Genomic DNA, 22,832 nt, shown 5'->3' with positions numbered 1-22,832 from the left:
GTGGCATACATGAACCCTCTAGAAAATTTTATTTTGGAATTCCAGTTAAAAATAATAAACAGATGCTTTTGAGTTAGGAAAAAGTATATCTTTGGGAAGTCTAGTGAGAACAGATAAATTCAAGTCTGTTGCTGATTTGTTGCATTGTCAGAAAGATATTTGCTTAATACATTGGCCACAGGCATAAATAAGTCTTCTGATTGGAAATGGGGACAAGTGTGATGTGCACATGATATACATGAAAAAGAGACCAGATATTTGTGTGTGTATATGTGAGGGAGGAAAGCACAAGTGTACTTGGTAAAGCAAATGGGATTAAAAGGGCATATATTGGTATTCTCTGTGCTATTCTTCTAATTATTCTTAAGTTTGTAATCCCAAATAAAAAGTGTTTTTAAAAATTAAATACAATAATTTTATTTTAACTGTGCAATTCTAAATTTCTCTGTGCCCTGAGAAATTTCTCTGTGCCCTTTTCAGCCAGCCTTGCAGAATTATTTTAGCGTAAAAAAGATTTTGGATAAATGATATGTAGAACATACTTGAAACTTAAGTTCAGTGTTCACATAAAGGCAATAAAATTCTTTTTTTTTTTTTTACTTTGAGTGTTTTAGATTTTTACTATTTAGAATGGTTTCATTTATATACAGCTTAAGAAAGAAAGTGAAAGTGAAGTCACACAGTCGTATCCAACTCTGTGTGACCCCACGGACTGTAGCCTACCAGGCTCCTCCATCCATGGGATTTTCCAGGCAAGAGTACTGGAGTGGATTGCCATTTCCTTCTCCAGGCAATAAAATTCTTATAGGTAGAACACTGACCTCTGATAAGGAAGAAATCTTTGCTACTATTCTCAGCTGTTTAACTATCTCACTTTCCTCTTCTTCAGATAGGTCTAACAATCCTGTGCTAACACTAATTCACTTTGACTTTGTTGAATCAACAGATTATGTTTTGAAGGTTTTTGAAATTTTTTTGCTAAAACTGTGATAATGAATTGGAAGAGACCATAAATGCACTTTACATTTCATATATTAATTTCTACATATTTATGTCACTATTACATTAAGTACCCCAAAACTTAACCAAAGGTAGTTCTGTTACAATCACTAATTATGTTCAGAGATGTTAGAATTTTTCTTTTTTCTTCTTATTTTTCTCTGAGATAGGAAATTAATATTAGATAACTGATCAATTTATACATTTTCTTGATATAAACCTTACTACTTTAATGAAATGAAATAATAATAGGTGAAGAATTGGAGTCTGCTTAAATAAATACTCTTGTTATATTGTATTTTGAAGTCTAAGAAGATTTGGAAGAATTGAAAAATCAAATGGAGTATATATCAATTTGATTACCCCCACCCCAACCCCATGGTGCCTTTCTTGCTTGCTTGCTTTTTTCAAGCACTAGTGACTTTTCAGATGTTTTGTAATTTTTCTAAGATACTGAATTTGGGACTCATTTCTGCTGATGATTTTTATCTTTTCAGATTATCTGTTGCTACAAAATTACAGTTCAGAAATTTGTGAAGTTTATGACATTTCCATTTATTTTGTTTTTAGATAATATTTCGTATCGCTTTATTTTATAGGAATTAAACCATTTCAGTGTGACCGCTGTGGGAAAAAGTTCACCAGGGCTTACTCGCTAAAGATGCATCGCCTAAAGCATGAAGGTAAACGCTGTTTCCGGTGCCAGATATGTAGTGCCACTTTCACTTCCTTCGGGGAATATAAACACCACATGAGGGTTTCCCGGCACATTATCCGCAAGCCTCGGATTTACGAGTGCAAAACATGTGGCGCCATGTTCACCAACTCTGGAAATTTAATCGTGCACCTGAGGAGTCTGAACCATGAAGCGTCAGAGCTAGCAAACTACTTCCAGAGCAGGTGAGGTGCACACCGAAAACTGAACCAGGGAAACTGCTTTCTAAACTCTCTCTTCCTGTTGTTAGGGCAGCCGGCTGTGTTTTGTTTTGTTTTTTTAATCAGGTTGCCAGCTAATCAATCACATTGCTTAAAAATTCCCACTATCCAATAACACTCTGATCTCCTGATAAAATTTTGCTAATTCTACTAAATATAAATAGTTTTAAATACTTTTATAGTTGGCATTAGAAATCTTTTCCTACAGAGATAGGCCACTTGTTTTGGGTTTTGGGGGATTTTTATGGGGTGGTCTTTTGTTGTTGTTGTTGTTTTTAATATAAGGTTAAAGTAATTCTGTAGTAGATTTTAAATAGACATGACTGGAAAATTTACCATGTCAGATGATATTTGGTGACAGTGGATTACTTCCCATTCTTTGGATGTTGGTTAAATTCTTGACTACTCCTCTTTTTTTTTTTTTTTCCCTCTCTAAATAATGAGAGAAACTTCAGCAGCAGCTATAATTGATAGTTTACATCAAATGAAATTTTCCTCTTTTTCTTTCAGTTTAGAACTCCATACATTGAATATTAAAAATTTATGATAGAGTTAACCTTTCTGATTTATCGGGTAGCTGAGGATCGGGTTCTAGTTCTGGCTCTGCCGCTCCCTGCTGGTATGATTGAACACATCACTTCACAGATGAAGAAGCTTGAACTTAGAGAAGGATAATGTGTAAGCTTTAAAGATGATTGCTAAGGTCTCCTCTAGATATAAAATTCTGTTGTCTGTTTTTAATACTTTATCAGAATTGTACATCTATAGGAATCCTTAGTTTCTTATAAAATGAAATCAAATTTTACACCACCTTTATTTTTTTAATCTTATTTTTCTATAAGTTTTTTTCCTGCATTGATTTTGTCTCTTCAAGCCATTTTGTCTAATGTAATCATTCCTGACTCTGAGTGTCTGGTTATTATATCACTAAACTTACATTATACATGACATATCAAAGTTCGTTCAGGCCTAAAATCATGTCCCAGTTAACTGCACAGCCCGTTTTCTGTATCTTCCCTGTGCTGAGCCCTCTGTCCTCCAGTCTTTAACATCAGAAGACTTTTATAACCGAGGACATCCTAAATTGCTTTGCAAATGAGCAGACTTTAATTTTTTTTATTAATAGTGGACAAATTATAAAATAACCTAAAGTATATTAGATATTGAAATTATAAAGTATAATGAACTTTTTTGTTCAACAGTAAAGATTTAAATAAAGCATCTAAGTAGTATTTTACATTTTCCTATATAGTAGATTGTATATAAGGTCATTTATGCATGAGGACTAGTTTCTTAACTATATCCAAGAAGTAATAAAAAGCTAGGTTTATATACCTTATAATTAGTGTATAATCCAAGAAAGGTTACACATAAGTTATTCAAATGATCTTTGTTTAAATGAACATGCTATTTGCCTTTGTTTTGTGCACAGAAACTCTTCTACATAGAAGGAGAAAGGCTGTTTAGGTGTACACAGTGACACTGAATGTGATCTCTCTCTCGTGATGGTAGGGAGAGTTGATATACTTGGGTTCTAATGGATGGTTTGGGCTCATATTTAGGGAAATTTAGAAGCTGAAAATTCCTGAGTTATAATCTTCATTCAAGAATTATAGAATGAAAATTCCCAATCTTGTTTTACAAATCAGGTCTTTTTATTATGTCTTATTTATTCTTGGCTTGAAAATTAACTCCCTGTTTCATCCTTTGCCTCTTACCTAGTGATTTCCTAGTACCGGACTACTTAAACCAGGAGCAAGAAGAGACCCTTGTTCAATATGATCTTGGAGAACACAGTTTTGAAAGCAACTCCTCTGTTCAAATGCCTGTAATTTCACAGGTCTCCTCGACCCAGAATTGTGAAAGCACTTTTCCCTTGGGGTCTCTTGGGCTGACAGAAAAGGAGGAAGAAATGCCAGAGCAGCCAAAGACCAGTGCTTGTACGGAGGCAACCAGAGATGACCCCCCAAAATCAGAGCTGTCTTCTATAACTATTGAGTAATTTCATAGTTTGGCTTCATTTTTAATTTTTGGAAAGTGCCTGTGCTTGGTCTTGTACATTTGAATTTAATTTTTTAAGCAAAAAAAAGGGTTTGGAAAAATTTCCCTTTTTACTTTGTAAGTCCTGCAACTGATGTTTTATTTTTCGTGACTGAGAGATTGCTTCTGTAAGTGCACAATAACATGGTGTTGAAATACAGTAGAAACCCTGAAACTTAAGGAGAGGAAGCAGGTGACATCACACTTACATCAGTTTCCTCTTCCGACATCAGGAGTAGGCTAACAACGTATCATTAGGTTGAGAAGAAATCAGATGATTACTGACCTTCCTGAAGTGAAAGGGTACACCAGAAACATACTACTAAACAGATTTGGCAAATAGCCTGAATAGATGTTACTCCTATACACAGGACATTGTACAATCTTCTGTAAAACCTGTTGTTTCTGGAAATATTTATGGTGAGCTTTCTTAAAAATTATTAGATGTGTACTTCTGATATTCCACGTATTCTTTTTTTTTTTCTTTAAGCTTTGTCATTATAATTTTTTATGCTGAAAATTTGGTATTGGGATAGGTATTCCGTGTACCTTTATAATAGTACTCTCCAAATTATCTTTCTTCTATGAAAGATGACAGAGAGCCACAGTTCAGAAGAGTCAAGCTCTGCATGAAGAGACCGGGAATGGGGAGTATAGTGTGTGAATCTCAGCTTCATAGGAACTCTTTCATACTGCTTTTCTGGTTAAAATCATTGTTTACCTGGTCTTTGAATGTTAATGCCTGGCTAATGAGGTTATTGCCTAAATCAGTTTTTGTCTTACCCTGTCAACAGTACTTTCTTTTGCCTATACTTGGCGTGATCCCATAAAAAGGAAATATACTGGAGATGTTCTATATTTTATATATAGGTTTGTGTATTATTGAGGATGTTTTCATTCTGCTGTTTGGACAAAATAAAGAATTCTCTGTTAAGGCTATGTTCTTAACCCAACTAAGATTGTTTACAAAATACCATGTGACAGTGATATATTGTCCTTATTCCAAAATATTTTTAGACATTGCCAAATGTCATATTGAAAGCAGTTAGTATAGTTTTTACAGAATGTAAGCAATAATGTAGAAGAGAAGAGGCTATAAAATGATGATCTGTGACTCAGATCTATTTGGGGGAAAAAGTTGTTAAGACTAAAGAAAAACTAAAAACCTTAAGGTAATGAATATTACCTCTTGCTGCTAAAAGAAAATGAAACTTCCTGGTTTATAGTTGAAATACATATGATACTCTAGACTGGAGTATATATTTTACCTGGTGCCGTTAAAGCATCGCTTACCTTGATCCTAAATTTCATGAGTCCATGAGCAATGATCTTTTGAGTAACTTTTTTTTCTATGTATATACCCAGAGTTTAATCATTATGAAAACACCTGATTAGATTAGAAAAAGAAAATAGTTTCTTATTCAGAACACAAGATCTCAGTTTTGTCTGGGTGCTAGACCTCAATAAAAATTTTTAAGTTATAGTGATTTGTTTCATTTTTTGATTGGCTCATTCTGTAACTTATCTCTTACAAATGTAAAGAAAGAGAAAGTGAACTCCTTGAAGTTTTTTTAGGCTAATGTTCTTTTTGTTTTCATATTCTGCTGTTTTTAACTTGTTTCCAACTCCTTTTCTCACTCTAGAACCTGTTGTTTCCTTTTTGCTCCCTAAATAGCTACATTACCTTAAGGAAAATGAACACGTACAGATTCTGATCGCCTTCCATCATTTATGCTTCTTTATCAGTAGGTTGAATTACTTTTCTTCAGCAAGACTATATGATACTAATAGCGGTACTGCTGTGTCTCAACTGGAAAGGTCAGGAATTTTTATTTTTAATATTATATAGATTCTCTGGAAACTTATGCCTACCAATAGATAAATCTCAAAGTTAATTTTAAAATCTTATATGAACAAGACAAGAGTAAGTGAAATTATCACCAGGAGTCATTGTTGCCCTCAGTTCTAAGAGTTATTTTTTTTAGAATAAGGAAGAAAAGAAAGAAAACAGACTTGATGAGAAGATACGTCAGAACTTGGAGACTGGTTGATGGAAAGTAATTTAGCATACCCCCTGTCCTGAGAATTTTGGACTGAGAGTCCTGCACAGGTTTGCCCGTTCTGAGGTGTTCTGTGTTCTCAGAATGTAGCATTACCATCACTGGCTATTTTTTCCCAAGTGGAAACTTTAGACTTTCATTGGTAATTACAAATTATACAGATTTCCAAGTTTTATGTGACATTTGAACCTACTGTGAAAATGCTTATTGCTGGTTGTCTGTTCCCCACATCTTATCAATACAGGTAACTAACTAATATTTAACGTGATATAAACAAAGGCCTTTTTTCTCTATTTCAGTGAGGCGCTACATTTTTCTTGATATATAGTTTAAGGTTACTTAGCTTATGGGCCTGTTTTAAGAAACTAAGCTGTAAGAAAATAATTGTATATAGTGTTACTTAGATTTATTTAAAATTCATCTAAGAGAAGGATGCCTGGATGTATAATTTTTACCAGAATATATGGAGAAAAGAATACAAAGAGATGAAAACCTGTTATATTATCTCATCATCAGAAATTACCAGTATAACTGAACATTAAAAAAATTCCAATTTAGAATACCATAGCTATCTTGCTTAAATTAGGCCCCAGGGGGTAACTTTGTGATATTTAAAGGGCTTAAATTTTAGGATGCAAGATAAATTGCCTTAAGCAAGGATTTTATATAATAAAAACATTTATTTTCATTTTAAAGCTACCAAATAGGTATGCTGTACATACTTCACAGATGAGTAGAGATGTGTGCTCTGATACTGGGTGTTTCAGCACCTGCAGGCATCCTTTCCACTTTATAAGGCTGTGTTCTAATAATGAAAGCACTTGGCATGTTAGTGATTACACTAATTCACAAACAAAAATTTAATGCTCGTTTTTTTTTTTTAAGTTTTCAAGAAAGGGATGCAGATGGAGGTTATCACCCACAAATACATTTAAATAAGTGTTTCTTACTTTGAAAGTAATCCTTAAGTAATTAGCTATCTATCTAGTTACATTACCAGTTTTTAAAGTTCTCAATTTCAGTGAGATAAAGTGTATTAAAATGTTTAAATAGCCTCATTTGTTCTTACATTCTGGCTTACAGAACTTTACATTCTGGTTCCTTGTTATGACACATGCCCTTAGGTTTTAAAAACAACAAACAAAAAAACCCTTCCATTTTGTTAAATTATGTTACCAGGTGGAAAGAACTGTCCAGCACATCTAATGTATTTCTGTTGGTAACTCTGTTACCTTCTGACTACTGAGCCAGTCTCTCCTGATGTATAAATGGTTCCCTGGGAGCCTTTGGAAGCCGTATTAACTCTTTCAGTTTTTATGTTACCTCTTACTAATTTTTGTTCTCATACTTAATCTAAATAGAGGCCATTTATCTAGTTCAGTGGCTTTTATTTTGAAGATTCTCAGATCACGGTTTGCTTTCTTTCAGCTTTGTAGCCCCTGAGAAATACATAACCTTATAATGTAATGGCAGTGTATGCTAGAATAACCACATGGAGAGAATTACTACTTGATGAATGAACAATCCTAAAATTATAACTGAAAGGACTTTGAGATTTAAGGAATTGATGAAAAGAACTAGCAACTTTTGTGTGGCATTTACTCTGTTTTCACTCATCTACAAAAGGTGAAGTCATAGCTTTGGAGATATACATCCTAGTGAGGGAGAGTAGTTTTCTAGTTATTCGTATTAATTGGGAGGGAAAAAACAAGAAAAATTCACATCAGGAAGTGAGCCAAAGTTGCTGAAGGATAGTAAATGCTGTTTTCAGTGTAAGTTATTGACAGAAGATGATTTAATTTATATTTAGATTTTGAGAGTTAATAAGAAAAGCATATATACAAACTTGATTTTCTAAATCAGAACAGAATGGTGGATGGTTGCTCAATTAGAGTAACCATGTCTATGAGGAATATTAAAGCTAAGCATACTCCTCAGGCATTAGGCGCAGATCATCCAAATTGAAGTTATTCTTTATTTTGCCTATACCCATTTTTATCTTTCAGTGTCATTTTTTGCCTGACAAAATGTTGGTGACATAGGGTATTTTTATTTGGAAAGTCCCCAGCAAGACTAATTGCCAAAGCAATAATGGTTCACATTAACAATGAAGTGGAATTAATATCCAGGTTCAACTAAGGAGCAGACATCGTATGGCTATTTCATTTTTAGATTATAAACATGTTGAGATTTATTAATGGGGGATTAAGCCTATGTCAGATTATGGGATGACTCTTCATGACATTATAGTTGTACTTTTCTTTAACTTCATACTCAACTAATACACTTAGATATTTATACGATATCATAGTGATTATATTTTTATGATAAAAAGCAAAAGTTCCATATCTTTACAAATAGTCTCTGCAGAGATGTCAGGCAGTGGTGGTGGTGGCATCTCAATTTGACAGTATCTGAAAAATGAGACTGCCTTAAAGTGTACGTGCTACAGAGCTCACTCTGCATATGGTCCAGGCCAGTTCCAACTAACATCAAGGTTTTTATGTACATAATAGTTTAGAAAGAATTTAAAGGTGTGGACTATTGGTTGAAAACAAAAACTTAAAAAAAATTTTTTTTTTTTTAACTTAAAATTCTTAAATTTCAGTTTGAAGTGCCTGGTTTATAAAAATCAGATTCTTTGATTATTGCCTTTCTCTTTTAAACTGACTTTTTGCTGATTAAACTAAAGCCCTAGGCTCAATTGTGATGATTTATGGATAAAATTGCTGCTTGATGGTGTGAGGGCCTAAGTGTCAAGATTTTATTAAATTGTCCTTGTTTTTCCAAATATCAGTCTAACCATATCCAAATTTCATCATTCAGGTAAGCAGGTTAAAAAATCATCCTATGAATGAATGTTCAGATTACCAAAGTACATGGTCTGCTGAGGAAAGGTCAGTCTTCCCTAAATTAATTGTATTTGTGGAGGTTGTGTTCACTTAAGGATGGGCAGCCTTTTGTGCCATTCCTAAAAACACCTGTTTTTTCTAGAAAGACTTTTTTTTTGTATTTTTTGTAAGAGCTTTCTCTTATTTCAACCATCAGTTTAATTTTCAAGTTGACAAATGCTCATACTGAGAGTGGTCCTTTGAGTTATTGAAAGTCGCACTGCTGTTCATCTTTCAGGTACCTGAAGTGAATGCCATCAGCTGAATCAGGAGTAAGATTAGTCATTTTCTTCCTTATACAAAGTAATGGCTTCTCATGCTTGTATTTCAAGATATTTTTTAAAAAGACCACAGCCCCTACTAGAGTACAATTTGATCTCAGTTGACGTCCCAGTAATAGGTTTGATGTTTCTCTTGTTGCTGGTGCCTCCTGTTGCATCAGGTAGAGATTGCCTGCCTCTTTGTACGGCACCCTTGTGGCACCTTATGTCCAGTTGGAAGATGGCAGATGGCTTCATTTTGTGCCTCTGCTATCTTCTCAAAAGCCATTTTATAAAAATCCTAGGTAGCCTATTTTAATATTTAAATATATATATATTTGTGAGAGATACTTTTAGAACAGACTTTTTTTTACTTTAAAATTCCTGTATTCCCATTTTTAAGAGTAAATTTAAACTTTCCAGGATTTGAACTTTTTCCACAGCAGCATAATGAAAAAGTCAATTTGAGATAATAGAATGTAATTCAATGATAAAAGAGATTGATGTCTGGTTATAGGAAACAGAAGGGAAGGGAAAAACGTTTTGATGTAACAAACAAATTTTTAATAAAAATGTTTTTGTTTTCTGTAATTTTGTATTTGCTGCTACAGTAGCTCAATGTTTTCAGAGCTAACATATAGATCTGGCTCCATTCAGAAACTGGAGTACTTTCTAGTGCAACCAACCTAGGAGGAAGGTGTGTACCACAGTCTTCCAGAAAGGTGACTGGCGGCCCTGTTTAGCTGATGCATGCTTTAAAATGGCCTGTAGCCCAACATCAAGGAAGTGTGGGAGAAACGTTTATCTTGCTAATTAGTAGCATTATGATTCTTTTTGGGCCCTGGCATTTTGTGAAACCCTTGAGGGAGGGAAGGTGATGCTGGAGAAGAAATGTGAATTACATTATGTAGAAGGATGTTTTCATGCTTCTGTCCTCTCCTAGAACCAGAACAGCTTTTGTATCTGTGCCAGGCTCTAGTTCACCAGCTATGTATCCAGTCATCATCTCATTCATATTTGGCTTCACTTGGTGACAGCGCCCATAGCTAGGTTATTTGGCATGTTTGACTTTGAACAGTAACAAAAATGGTTTTGGATTTTATTTCCTAAAAATGTATACAATGTCGAAACTTTACATTTTATATACTAGTATCTGGCTATTAGTATTTTACAGGAACCATGGTTCTTGGTGACTACATATATATATATATTTTTGTGACTTTTTTGTATACTAAGTGCCGTTTTCAATGTTACAATCATTTTTAGAGTTATTGTAATCAATGTGAATATCATGTTTTTTCAAATCTGTTCTGAGCCTATAGTGTTTGCTTTGTGAATATATATGTGTATTGTATATATTCTGTATAGTTACATTGTACTGAAATATTAGCTTGTTTGATATAAGGAAAGTATGTATTGAGTACTTTTTGCTAGTTTGGTTGTTTAATCTTTTTTAAAAAGGTTTAATCTTTTTAAAAAGCAAAAACTTTAAACCGGCCTTTATTACATGGTCACAAATAAAGTTGCAGTTAGAAGGGATGGGCAGGGAAAAAAATAGTTTTGAGTGTCTTTGAATAGAAACAAGACTAAGTTTTTAAGTTTTGTTTGGTTCCCTTCCTCCCTTCATTAAAATATCTTATTAATGCTTTATGGAGTAAAACTTCCTGCTGTTTTCATTTACTGTTGGCTGGAAGGAAGAATTGCTGCTGCTGCTGATTGAGGTCAAGTGGATAAGAAAAGTCATCAGAGTAATGCATTTCTTAAGTAAGCATCCGTTGAGTGTGTACAGACCAGAGAGTGCTCTCTGAGACAGCACACATCAGCTTCCTGGGCAGCTAAGAAAAGAGTTCATGAACACCATCCCTGAAATTAAAAGGAATATACAGGAGGCTAATAAAGAAAGTCATCAAATCCCAGAGCGACCGAGCCAGGTATCTTGTTGGGGCTGCTTTCCTGAGTGCTGGGCTGCATTTTTCTGAGTCTGTGTCTTATTGATTAGAGACCTGTTGGTGATACTTCCATAATATCTTACAACCAAGGAGTAGAGATAGTACTTCCTAGGGAAGGCTGCTCGTCGCATAGGTGAGGAGCCTGCGCAAGCCCTGAAGGAAGGCCTTCCTAACTGTAGGTTCCTCTTGCTATGGACTTTGACAGTGAGTGGTCTGCAGAGTGAGAGTAACAGGCAGGGGAAATGTTCACTGACCCCAAGTACCAGGATCACTTCAGTTCTGGGAGGAAATGGGTAAATTTTTAAGAAGCATTTTCTGTCATTCAGCGAGTATGTTGAGTATTTTTAACAACAGTTTACCAGACTACTCAAGGTCAACAAACTGCTGGGGTCCTCAGTAGCCCCAGCCAAGGGTGATCTCTACAAACGCAGAAGGCAGCATCCATAGAATCATGCCCTATAGTTTATTAGAGACCAAAAGATTGCTTCTGGAGAATGATACTTAATGTGATAACCAAAGGTGTGTGTATCCTTGGCATATGGCACAGGGATTGATAGCTGCTTTTCTGAACAGAATGTTCTGAGTACTAACCCTGAGAGATCTGCAGACATACTGAGAGTTTCAGTGGGCTATACTTGCCCATAAACATCAAGTCCCAAAGTGTAACATCATTCCCTTTCCACGTGGGTAAACTTTTATACAGATGGGAAAACTAGACGGGACAGTCAATCCAGAAAGAGCTTCCTCATCAGCAAAATGATGAGAACTAGGGTTTAAACAGCCATGGAGAGGAGGGGAAGGCCGTTTTATTAAACTCTTGGTTCATTTACTTAAATTCTTATACCAAAAACACTGAATCTCTGTACTCACCCATTTTGTAGATAAGTCATTGCAGAGGCTGTGGGCAGAACTGTCTTTAGAATCCTGTCGGGCTTCCATGCAGCCCCACACCCTTCTGTCTGTTCTTCCCTATGTTTGTTTGTTTTCCACACCTAGCATTTCTGGCCCCCTTTGGCTGAAGTCTAAATGACTGAATATGTGAATGAGTGAGTCTCATTGACCAAAGATAGTTGGCACCCTTCCTACCCACTGTGAAAAGGCACAAGGTCCACCCTGAAACCTCCAGGCACCCACAGGGCTGGAGCCCGAGAGGTGTTGAGCTGACAGAGCTCTGTGCTCTGCCAGGCCCAATGATGGGCAGAGATGCCAAGAACTTGACCCAGCCAGTGCCAGCATCAGTTCTTTGGGGCAGTAGCATTTGGGGAGAATCCCTTGAGCAGTGCTGGCAGAAAACGTGAGTTCAGTTACGCAAGTGGGTGATTCTGTCTTTCGTGCCAGGAACTAGTTCTGAAGGAGAATCAGGTTAACTTACTCTTATGATGTGTAATAATTGCACATGACATTGTCCTGTGTAAACTTTTGTAATACGGGTGCTTTCACCTAGCTAAATACCACCTCTGGACTATCCTTCCCACCCCTGCTGGTAATACCATCTTATTATTTTCTCCATCCCTACTTCTGGTACTTAATTGGAGCCTTTGTTATTGCTGGCCTAGCAACTAAAACAGCCCTGTCTCCTGCCAGGCCGACTCTGGTCCATCCTTCCCATTTCTGCTGGAGTCATCTTTTAGTTGGGCCACTGCCGTACTTCAAATCTGCCTTCCTTTCTCTTAGGAAATGTCCCAGTGTGCTGAACTTGGCTAGCTGTAGTTGGACTTCACAGCACAGATCAGGCTTCACCTCCTCTCAGAACCCACCCCTCAGCCCCTACTCGCATCTTCCTCCACTTTGGGGATGCAGTCCGTCCTGTTTATTCCCCTAGCATGTTTTGTTTAGCTCCCAACAAGCCACATCTCAATCACATCATCTTGTAATCTACTTCATAGGGTGGTTGTGAGAATTAAAATGAATTACAACCGTGCCTAGTGTGTATATCAGTCAGTTCAGTAGCTCAGTCGTGTCCGACTCTGCGACCCCATGAACCGCAGCACACCAGGCCTCCCTGTCCATCACGAACTCCCAGAGTTCACCCAAACTCATGTCCATTGAGTCGGTGACACCATCCAACCATCTCATCCTCGGTCGGCCCCTTCTCCTGCCCTCAATCTTTCCCAGCATCAGGGTCTTTTCAATTGAGTCAGCTCGTCGCATCAGGTGGCCAAAGTACTGGAGTTTCAGCTTCAACATCAGTCCTTCTAAAGAACACCCAGGACACACAGTGTGTATATAGTAGCCACTGGGCGTATATACACCCATTGTGTATATAGTAGCCACTTAATAAGTCCTGTCTATTTATTACTCGTGTGTCTCCCTCAGCTGACTTAATTCTTGACATCGGGGACTGTGTCTTCTATTTGTATATCCCCTGCAGCGCCAGGCACATAGTAAAGCTCAGAAAATGTCAAATGAATAATCGAATGTCCCAGGAGATGCTCACAGGTAACCTTATGCTCACCAGGGAACTTTAGGACAGAATACCAAGAATCATGTCACCTGGTAGCTTGCCTCCATTCCCACTTCACCATATACATCAGAAACCTACTCATCCTTAAATGAAGGTCTGAAATGTGAGGCTGTACACAGTTTAATCCCTAAGTCGTGTCCAACTGCAGCCCCATGGACTGTAGCCCACCAAGCTCCTTGGTTTGTGGGATTTCCCAGGCATCGAGTATAACTTCAGATCTAATCCTCAGAATGACTACCATCAGCCTGACCAGAATGTCCCCACATTATCTGAAACGCTGGTCCTGCCGTCTCTATCCCCTCAGGGTTTACTCATCCATCAAGTCCACAGCCGCACTGGCTTGGGACTTGGCTGTCAGGTTCACAAAGCGTCCGATGCTTCTATTACATTGGTAATTGAGGATTCAAAAGCAGTTCGTTAGATTCAGTGCCATTAGGACAGGGCCCTTACCCGTCTCTTGTACTAAGGTGTCCTCGGGGCCAGGGTTGATTGAATGAAGCCTCTGACCTTAGGAATGAGCAGTTTCTGAATTGAATTATAGAAATAAAACTAATAGAGATATAACTGCCCTCAGAGACCCACCAGAGCATGTGCTCTGCAGATTTGGAGGGCTCAGAGAGGACATGTTGGGGAGGGGCCCTCCCTGTCTAGAGGCCTAGTAGAGATGTGGGGGCAGGGTGGGTGGGGCACAGGAAACAACACTGAGCGTGGAAGGTGGCGTGTCCACGGGTGACGGTGGTTCAGCACCCCTGAAAGGACTGAGTGTTGGAAAGCAGACTCGGGTCAGATCAGAGGAAGGAGGTCTTTTAAGAACCTGAGCTAATCCGGTAGGAAATAGAGAAGCATCACACATTTTGAGGCAGAGAAACAGCTCAATCAGAGCTGGCTCTAGAAAGATGAACACACGTGGAGTAGGTTAGAGGACTTACAGGCTGAGCTGAGATCACAGAAGAGTTACATCGGTAGTTCAGGAAAGCAGTCAGAGGAGGGTGCCCTGAGGGGCTAGAGCAGGGGTCTAGGGAGGGCTTTGATGAGACGTAGGCCTGGGATCTGAAGACACGTGTCACCTCTGGACAGTGGACAAGATGCTCTATTTCAAGCCCTCACAGTGCTACTTCCTTGATCTTGTCAGGTTCTCAGGCAGATTCCCCTTGTTTCTGAGGAGGAACTTTGTATCCTAGACAGAGTCAGGCAGAGTTCCAAGTTGGGTTCCAGAGCTGAGCTCAGAGTGAAGGTGAGGAGAGGTTTAAGAATAGTCCTGCAAGAAAAGTTACGTAGCTGGGTGGCTCTTTTCTAGCAGAGCCTGGCTTCTACTAAACCAGGTTGCTGGGGTTGAAAATTCCCCTTCGCTCTGCTTCTTACATTCCATCTACTTTCCTTCAACAGACTGCTGCACAGGGCGCTGTTCTAGGCACTGCAAACAGCATGGAACAGCACAGCAGAAACCTTGCCCTCATGGAGCTCATCATCTTGGTGGGGGAAGGGGTTTGTCCAGCAATAAACAAGATGAAGTGTGGGAGTGGGCAGGGGAGCAACTTTAGGTACGCTGGCCAAGGTGAGCAAATGGCCAGTAAGCTGGGTCCAAGCACATGAGGGCCAGGGCACTGCACGCAGAGGGTCACCAAGGTCAAGGGTGCTGCCCGGCCTGTACAGGAAGGAGGCTGGGCTCCTCCCCACCTACTTCTCTCTGGGAAGAAGCCGAGTAGCAAAGGCTGTGCCGGGAGATTATAAAGGGAAACTGAGTATGGAGAACAGAGGAAGTTTGTTTCCACATGTGATGTCTTTTCCTGGACAAACTCAGAGGAAGTCTTTTTCCCCAACACAGGCCAAGGAACAGGTTGCTGGGAGTCAGAAACTGAGCTTAAAGGCCAGTCCTGGCAGCGGCTGTAGATGTAACAACGTAGCCGAGCTGGTTCTCTAATCCAAATTTTTTACCTCTATCTAAGATGGCATTTAAGAGACCTGCCTGTGTCAGATATCCAGACGCAGCCTTTCCTGCAAAGATGGACTGCACACAGGCTCCTGTGCACACAGCCCAGAAACGAGGTGTAGACTACCAGCGTGTAATCCCCATTCACCCAGGAGATGGGAAGTGGCTTTTGTAATACAGTTGCTGTCTCCTCAAGAACCTCCTGACAGGTGAGCAGACATGCGTAACTGCCCAGGACAATCTTACGTGCCTCCTGAAGAGGTACAAGAGGGAGGTCTAGGGCAAGGCGGAGGTTTAAACACAGGAACACGCACTAATTCATGCAGTCCTGCTGAGTACGTGCCAGGTGCAGCCATGCACAATTCCTGGCCAGAGTTGGGGTTCCACAGCACCCCCAGCCTCCCAGGTACGACTGTATGGCATCTGTGAGAGCTCACATCCACTGTCTGACATGGCAGGGCTTTCCACATGGTCCCAGGAGAAAGACTGGCACAGATCAGCCCTGGAGAAGGCCTCGCTTTGCCTTGCACGTTGGAAGTGCCACAAAGCAAATATATAGACACAAAACACACACAAAGGACGGACAAGTGAAGAAGGCAGGGTTCTCTACTTCAGTCAGGATCCATCTACAGCTCTGGTCTCCCTATGTCTTTGGTGAGCTGCTGTGACCAGGAGTCCTGCCTATCCAGCACTCCTTCCCCAGGGCTGCTGCCAGGCCCTCCCTCCTGGGGCCCCAAGCCTGCAGCCCTGAAACACGTGAGGCCAGAAGCCCTTTCGTGCCCCCGCTGGAGCTGACACTGCCCCTCCCCCCGCCCCCACTGCCACTACTTCCTTTCTGTCAGCGACAGCCACCATCCCAGAGCGAAACAGTTCTGGCAGTGTGCTTGCCTCTGTTTGCAGGCACCAGGTTTGGAAGGCTTTTCCCCAGTGTGCTGAATCCCTTCCCACCTGGACTCTCACTCAGTCACTAGTTAACCCTGGCGCTCATGTGTGCATCAGTGGATTTTCTGGCTCCTCTTCCACCATAAAGTGTAGGCTGAAATGAGGGTGGAGGTGTGAACAGAGCCAAGAGCAAAGGAAAAACCCAGCGGCTCAGTATGCCCAGCAACCCCCAGGCTCCAGTGGGAGCTAAATGCCCCCACCACCCAGGTCCAGCCCACAGCACCTGGGCTCCAGCACCTTGGAATGCAGGCCTCTCCCTGACTGCCCACACGTCACTCCCAAGTACATTACATAAGCATAATCTGTTTTCAGCGTAGACTTGAAAGTTTGGTCCTTGCTTCCCAGAATTTATCTATAATGCAGTCCCATGAATAATCCTAGCACAAATAGAAGGGGCTCACTAATCCCAAGGAGAATGAGAAGTATGTGGGGAGGTCAAGTCTGAACATAATTCAGACTGAGTCCAAGATAATGTTAAGCTAGGGTGACAGGAACATATGGTGACAAACGTGCTTAAGACCTTTCCAGAGCCGAAGCCCCATCTGTGACTCGCTGGGCACTGGTACCTTTTCCGTGAAACCATCAGCTCTGCCTCCTGCCTCTTGACGTTTCTTCCCCTCCCCTGACAGACACACAGGACAGACAGGTGTATGGGCAGCTGAGCCACTTACCTCCCCGGGCCTCGCTTTCCTCCCCAGTTACCATGGATGCAGCCCTGGTCCCCCACAGCCTGGAGCAGCCCTGGCACATGCTGAGAGGTCAGTGAGTGTCCTCGGAAAGATTAGCTGAGGAGGGACAAATGCACACCCTGGAAAAGGGTTCATAAGATTATCTGGTCACAGCTTTAAAAAATAGGTGTAACACCTGTAACGTGTAACCTCAGCACACTTCCTGCCTCTCACTTTCACCCTCAGCGATGGACCACAGCTGACTGCGAGCTGCTCATGGAGGAGCAAAGCTCCTCAGCAACTTCCCCAGACCTTGTTATGAACACGACTTAGAAGCCAGAAAACAGTCCCAGGGAGAAAAGCCTGACAGGACCATTTCCACGTATTGTCTGTGCTCTCAGTCGTGTCCACCCCTTTGTGACCCCACGGACTGTAGCCCACCAGGCTCCTCTGCCTGTGGGAGTCTCCAGGCAAGAATACTGGAGTGGGTTGCCATTCCCTTTTCCAGAGGATCTTCCCAAACACAGATACATTGAGTGGGATGAAATAAATCCATGCCTTGTAAAAGGTGACCCAAGGAGCTTCTGTGGGCCCTCTACTCATCCCCCCTCCACCCCAAGAAGAAAGAAAAGAGGATACTGCATCCCCATGATAGTGACGATGATCCCAATCCCCCCTGGGCCTCCTGTAAACTTGCTCCAGCTTAGGAGTCTGCCAAGCAAGGCGGCACCACGTGCAGAGGTAGCAGTCCAGCGCCTGCCAGCCTCTCCAGGATGGTGGGTTTCCCATGGGGACCACTGCCCATGAAGTTCACATCCTGGAGTGAGTGGCCTGGAAGAGGACACGCAGCACGACCCCCCCCCCCAACCCCCGCCGGAAAGCTGCCTTCACAGGGGCGCACACATGGTGTTCCCCCAACTTGGCAACACAGAGTTCTGTCTGTTGGAACACAGGGACGCGAAAGACTCACCATGAATTGGGTGGGAGAGGGTCGTGGAGAGAAGCTGCCCACCACACCTTCCTTCTGGATGTGGCTGCTTCAGCCACTGCACCTGTGACGTGCAGAGCATGGGCGCCCTCTGCTGCCCTCACCTAGAATGAGCCCCAGGGTGGAAGAATCTTGGCCTTTAACCCAAACTTACAAACTATATATATGTACACATGTGTTTGGCTGCACCACGTGCCACGGCTAAGTTCACATCTTAGCTGTGGCACATGGAATCTCTTAGCTGCAGCGTGTGGGATCTAGTTCCCTGACCAGGGATTGAACTTGGGCCCCTTGCAAGCACAGAGCCTTTAGACCATGAGGGAAATTCCAAACTTACAAAATATTTATTAAGCCTAATCAAAAGGCTTTTGTTTACAATAGATACCCAGTGAGACAATTCAGACTGTTAACCACTCACATATTTTTCAAAAGCCCTTAAACTAGAATGAGGTGGACTGTCTTTTCAGCTCCAGGTCCTAGTGAAAGTCCCTGTCATTTGTGACCAGAAGTACTTCTGTCACCTCACACATGCTCATTTCGTGGCTCCTCTTTGGGAGAATCTTGAGAAAGGGGATTTCCTGGACTCAGCTGGCTTTCCGTCAGCCCTCCTTTTCCAGGCTCTTCTCCAAGCCCAGGTGCCCCATCACTTTTGGCCTCTGTTCCTTTTGCTCCAGCTTCCCCCAGCGCTCAGCAGATATGGCTCCAGGGAGGAAAGTGGGACAAGAAGAATTGATCCTTCTGAATCACAGGTCAGAACATGTCGTTCAGCTGCCCACAGACGAGACCTCAAGGAAACATTTTCTTCCTCCAGTCCATGCTAGCCTCAGTCAGGGGGACAAGGGGAAAGCAGATGGTTTGGCCCCTGCGAGAGGGAAATACCCAGGAGCTGCCAGGGCTGGCCAAGGAAATGGGGATGGGAAAGATTTTAAAATGCTGCAGGAGTCCTTCCAGAGCCCAGCTAGCTCACTTTAACCGTGTCCACGCGTGCCTGAGCCAGGGAGCTGATCACCTGGCAAGAGGTCCCGGATCCTCGAGGCTTCAGGTGGGGAGTGCCTTGCTCCCGGAAGGCAGTGCAGGACATTACTACACAGTGGCTGGAATTCATCCTTCCTCTTCTCTTTCTACTTCTTTTTAAATGTAGTTGTTCTTTTCTTTTAAAAAAAATATATATAATAATGGCCACATCAGGTCATAGTCATTTCTCAGCCTTTTGGCTAAGATCAAGTGTAGTATGGGGGCTTCCCAGGTGACTGCCAGTGCAGGAGATGCAAGAGACTCAGGTTTGATCCCTGGGTCAGGAATATCCCTGGAGAAGGGAATGGAAACCCACTCCAGGCTTCCCTTGTGGCTCAGCTGGTAAAGAATCCACCTGCAATTCTGGAGAGCTGAGTTCAATCCCTGGGTTGGGAAGATCCCCGGGAGAAGCGAAAGGCTACCCACTCGAGTATTCTGGCCTGGAAAATACTATACAGTCCATGGGAATGCAAAGAGTTGTACACAACTGCGCGCCTTTTACTTTCAGTTTCCTGTATCCCTGTTGGGAGTATCCCATGGGCAGATAGATGAGGTTGGCGGGCTAGTCCGTGGGATAGCAGTGAGTTGGACACGACCGAGCTGCTGAGGAGAGGACATGGGATCTTTTGTTGTGGTGTGTGGGCTCTAGAGCACGTGGGCTTAGTTGCCCCATTGCATGTGGGGGTCTTAGTTCCACAACCAGGGATCGAACCCACATCCCCTGCATTGGAAGGCGAATTCTTAACCACTGGACCACGAGGGAAGTCTGGATTCCTCTTCTCTTTGGGAGGAACCTTGAACCAGATGCTCTGGTGAGGAAGCAGTGACGGAATACACACGCAGCACTCAGCACACGATGCCCTTTGTTGCTGACCCCTCCCAGATACCACCGGAGTAGCTGATCAACTGGACCCTCCCCCGCACAAACAGCAGCGGGAGGCATACAGACGTCTCGATGACTTCTAACAGTCGGCAGGGCAGGTGTGTGGACATGGGTGTCCTGGTACCTGGAAGTCTGTCTCCCAATATGTTAAGCAGGTTCCTACCCACCAGACCTTTGAGTTTCTTTCCAGCTGTGAGATTGAATGGAGGTGTCCTCCCAGTTCTAAAATTCAGGCAGTTGTTATCCCACCAAGTAACAGCGGGGGAGGCACAGAACCATCCTGACAGGCACCCGGAAAAGCTGCCAACATAGGCCCAGGAGACAGGTGGTCAGATCCGGGGACCCCACACCTCCCAGGAACGTGAACCCCCAACCTCCTACTGCCTGCTTCCCCTGTCATGAAGGGCACGGGCCGGCCCTCAGCAAAATCTTGTTGAATTGATGACTTCCTTCTCCAACTCCCTCTGCTATCAATAAGCTTGTTACCATCTTCTTGCAAGGCACATGTTTCAAACATAGATTTCAATTTTCTCTAGTCTGTACACATTTTTCCTGCCCTATTAGTTATCTGGACAGTACTTAGGTTATCCAGTTCAAAGAGGTATTGGATGCCTTATTTATTCTGGGAGCTGGTGGTCCCTGACAGGAGAGGGGGAGAGGGGAGAGATGGAGAGACCTTCCCCACCCTTCTCTCTGGACCTGGTCCTTCTCGCCCACCCCACCCCAGCCTCCTTCCCCGGCCCCCCTCCCCACCCCCATCACACACAGCTCTTTGGAAAAAGAGCACAGGTTAAGGGGAGAAGAGTTTCCTTTTCGAGTTAAATAAGTCCGTATGAAGTTCCAGCAGAGAGGTCTGGCGGAGAGACTGAGTTATTCTGGACCACAGGGGTATGGGCAGGGAAAATGCTGATAACCTCAAGGTGAAGGAAGCATGTGGTGGAGGGGAGCACAGAGCCAAGGGGAAGGGCGAGCTGGGCTTGCACCCCAGGAAAATACACAGCCCTCCTGCTGGAAGGTTCTGAGACAATGGAACAAACAGAGAATGGGGTTGATTCCACCTCGCCTGGAAACAGTCTGGACCTTGACTTTTTAGGAAACAGCTGGAGGTGACGGCAAAGGGCAGACTGAACACAGTCGCCCACATGCAGGCGCAGGGCATGATGACATGGGAGTGTGCACCCTCTGAAGAAGGAGAGGGGGAAACAGATGATGGCGCTGACTGAAATCCTCAGAGCTGGGGTTTTTTCACCAAAATGCAGTCATTGCCATAGGTATGTCAGACCCTGAAGCAATTAGTGTGATGTCAAGTGCTAATCTGAGAGTCAAGGCTGCTCTTTCCTCAGCATCTCTCTTGCAGTGGGGAGGTGGGGGGTGGGGGGTGGGGGGGTGCAGACAGCCTGAACTTGAAGACAACCCAAACCCAGGCCTCCCCTCAGGCATAGCCTGCTTGCTCCTGCTTTTCCTGATGTTGTCAGAGTCAGCTTGCCCTCCTTCCATCCTCCATGAGCTCAGTCGGCTAGTCCCGGGGAGGAGGCTGGCCACCCTGCAGGCCCAGAGGAAGAGCCACTCACTCAAAACCTCTGACAATGTCCCTCCCCAGCGTCAGTGCCCATGTTTGTTATCTTGTGCAAGGACTCTTCAGACCACCTTCTAGGTAATCCCAGGATATAAATGCAGGTGATAAATATTTAAATTCTGCTCTGGGGTTTGATCTCACATCTGAGTGGTATCTGGTGGCTTTCCAACCTCTGTTCCTCATTGCCACCCTAAGGAATCCCAGACCAGCAACCAGGTACCTGACCTGCTAGCATGTCCCCACCTGCTTCTAACAGACACTTTCCCCCTCCCTCCCTCCGCCAACCACCTTTACAGGGCAAGAGGAGACACCGAGGGCTGGTACAAACCCAGGAGCATCCGCACCACCTGGGACTTTGCTGAGGCTCCCATCCTGGGGTGCTACACACCCTCCCCCCACCCTCCTGTCTGGGGAGCCTCAGGTAACGGCAGAAACATAGACCCCTGCTGGCCCTGGGGAGGTCACAGGGCACTGTGGTCCCTGCTCTCAGCCCGACCCTTTAGGATCTGGGCTGAGGGGAATTTAAACCCAATTTCTTGCTACTGGAGCTAGAAGAGCCCATCAAGTCCAGTAAGAAAAACAATTAACTAAAAAGAAATAAAGCGTTTTACTCATACACACAAATACACACAGTGAACCCCACCCTTGGAGCCGGTAAGACATTCTGATCCTGGACCCGGCTGACGTTCAGGGCCTTCAGGCCTGAGCTTCCTGAAGACTGTGACCCTGGGGGTGCCACCAGCCCCATCAAGGGGTCCCAGAGGCCACACGACAGCTGCTCCCGTGTTCCAGGCGGACCAAGAAGCAGGCCAGCTTGGAGAGCGGAGGTTCCGTCCTCTAACGCGCCTCCCGGCACAGCCGGGTCCTCCCCACCCCAACCCCACCCCCACCCCCATTTCCGAGGCTGAGTGGGGAGGCCCCCTCATCCGCAGTCTCGGGGATCAGTTCACAGTCTGGGTTCCCGGGCCCGAGGCGGGGGCGTGCGGATTAATCCCCTCCTCGGCCGGCGGGTGTGCACCTGGGGTGACTGCGGCTGGGCCTCCCATCTATACCCCGATCTGCGCTTTAATCCAGTCCCGGAACACAGGGAGCCTCGTGTACACGCCGGGTTTGTTCCTCTGCGCGCAGCCCTCGCCCCAGCTCACCACGCCGGCCTGAAACATCCGCCCATCCGCCTCCGGGCTGGACAGGGGGCCCCCGGAGTCGCCCTGCAGGAAGAGCAGGCCTTGGCA

At 43.2% G+C, this 22,832-nt stretch overlaps 2 protein-coding genes across 18 annotated transcripts in view; one reads left to right on the top strand and one right to left on the bottom strand.

Annotated features, from left to right (window-relative positions):
• ZBTB44 (zinc finger and BTB domain containing 44) overlaps window positions 1-10,846 on the top strand; it is a 60,717-nt gene extending 49,871 nt beyond the window's left edge. For 9 of the 13 annotated variants that reach the window (XM_060404276.1, XM_060404278.1, XM_042238009.2 and 6 more), the window contains 2 exons: window positions 1,599-1,899; window positions 3,658-10,846. In XM_060404276.1, the coding sequence (XP_060260259.1) occupies window positions 1,599-1,899; window positions 3,658-3,937 (581 nt within the window). In that variant the 3' untranslated portion in view covers window positions 3,938-10,846. Of the gene's footprint in view, window positions 1-1,598; window positions 1,900-3,367; window positions 3,444-3,657 lie in introns of those variants that run through there. The other 4 variants (XM_060404277.1, XM_015103120.4, XM_042238012.2 and 1 more) reach the window with 3 other exon arrangements.
• Window positions 10,847-22,188: 11,342 nt separating this feature from the next.
• Window positions 22,189-22,832, bottom strand: part of ST14 (ST14 transmembrane serine protease matriptase) — a 39,085-nt gene continuing 38,441 nt past the window's right edge. For all 5 annotated transcript variants that reach the window (XM_042238154.1, XM_042238155.2, XM_042238151.1 and 2 more), the window contains exon 19: window positions 22,189-22,808. In XM_042238154.1, the coding sequence (XP_042094088.1) occupies window positions 22,647-22,808 (162 nt within the window). In that variant the 3' untranslated portion in view covers window positions 22,189-22,646. The remainder of the gene's footprint in view (window positions 22,809-22,832) is intronic.

The sequence above is a fragment of the Ovis aries genome, chromosome 21 (genome assembly GCF_016772045.2).
Source record: "Ovis aries strain OAR_USU_Benz2616 breed Rambouillet chromosome 21, ARS-UI_Ramb_v3.0, whole genome shotgun sequence".
In the NCBI taxonomy this organism is placed as follows: Eukaryota; Metazoa; Chordata; class Mammalia; order Artiodactyla; family Bovidae; genus Ovis; species Ovis aries.
This window is presented reverse-complemented; position numbering and strand designations above follow the sequence as displayed.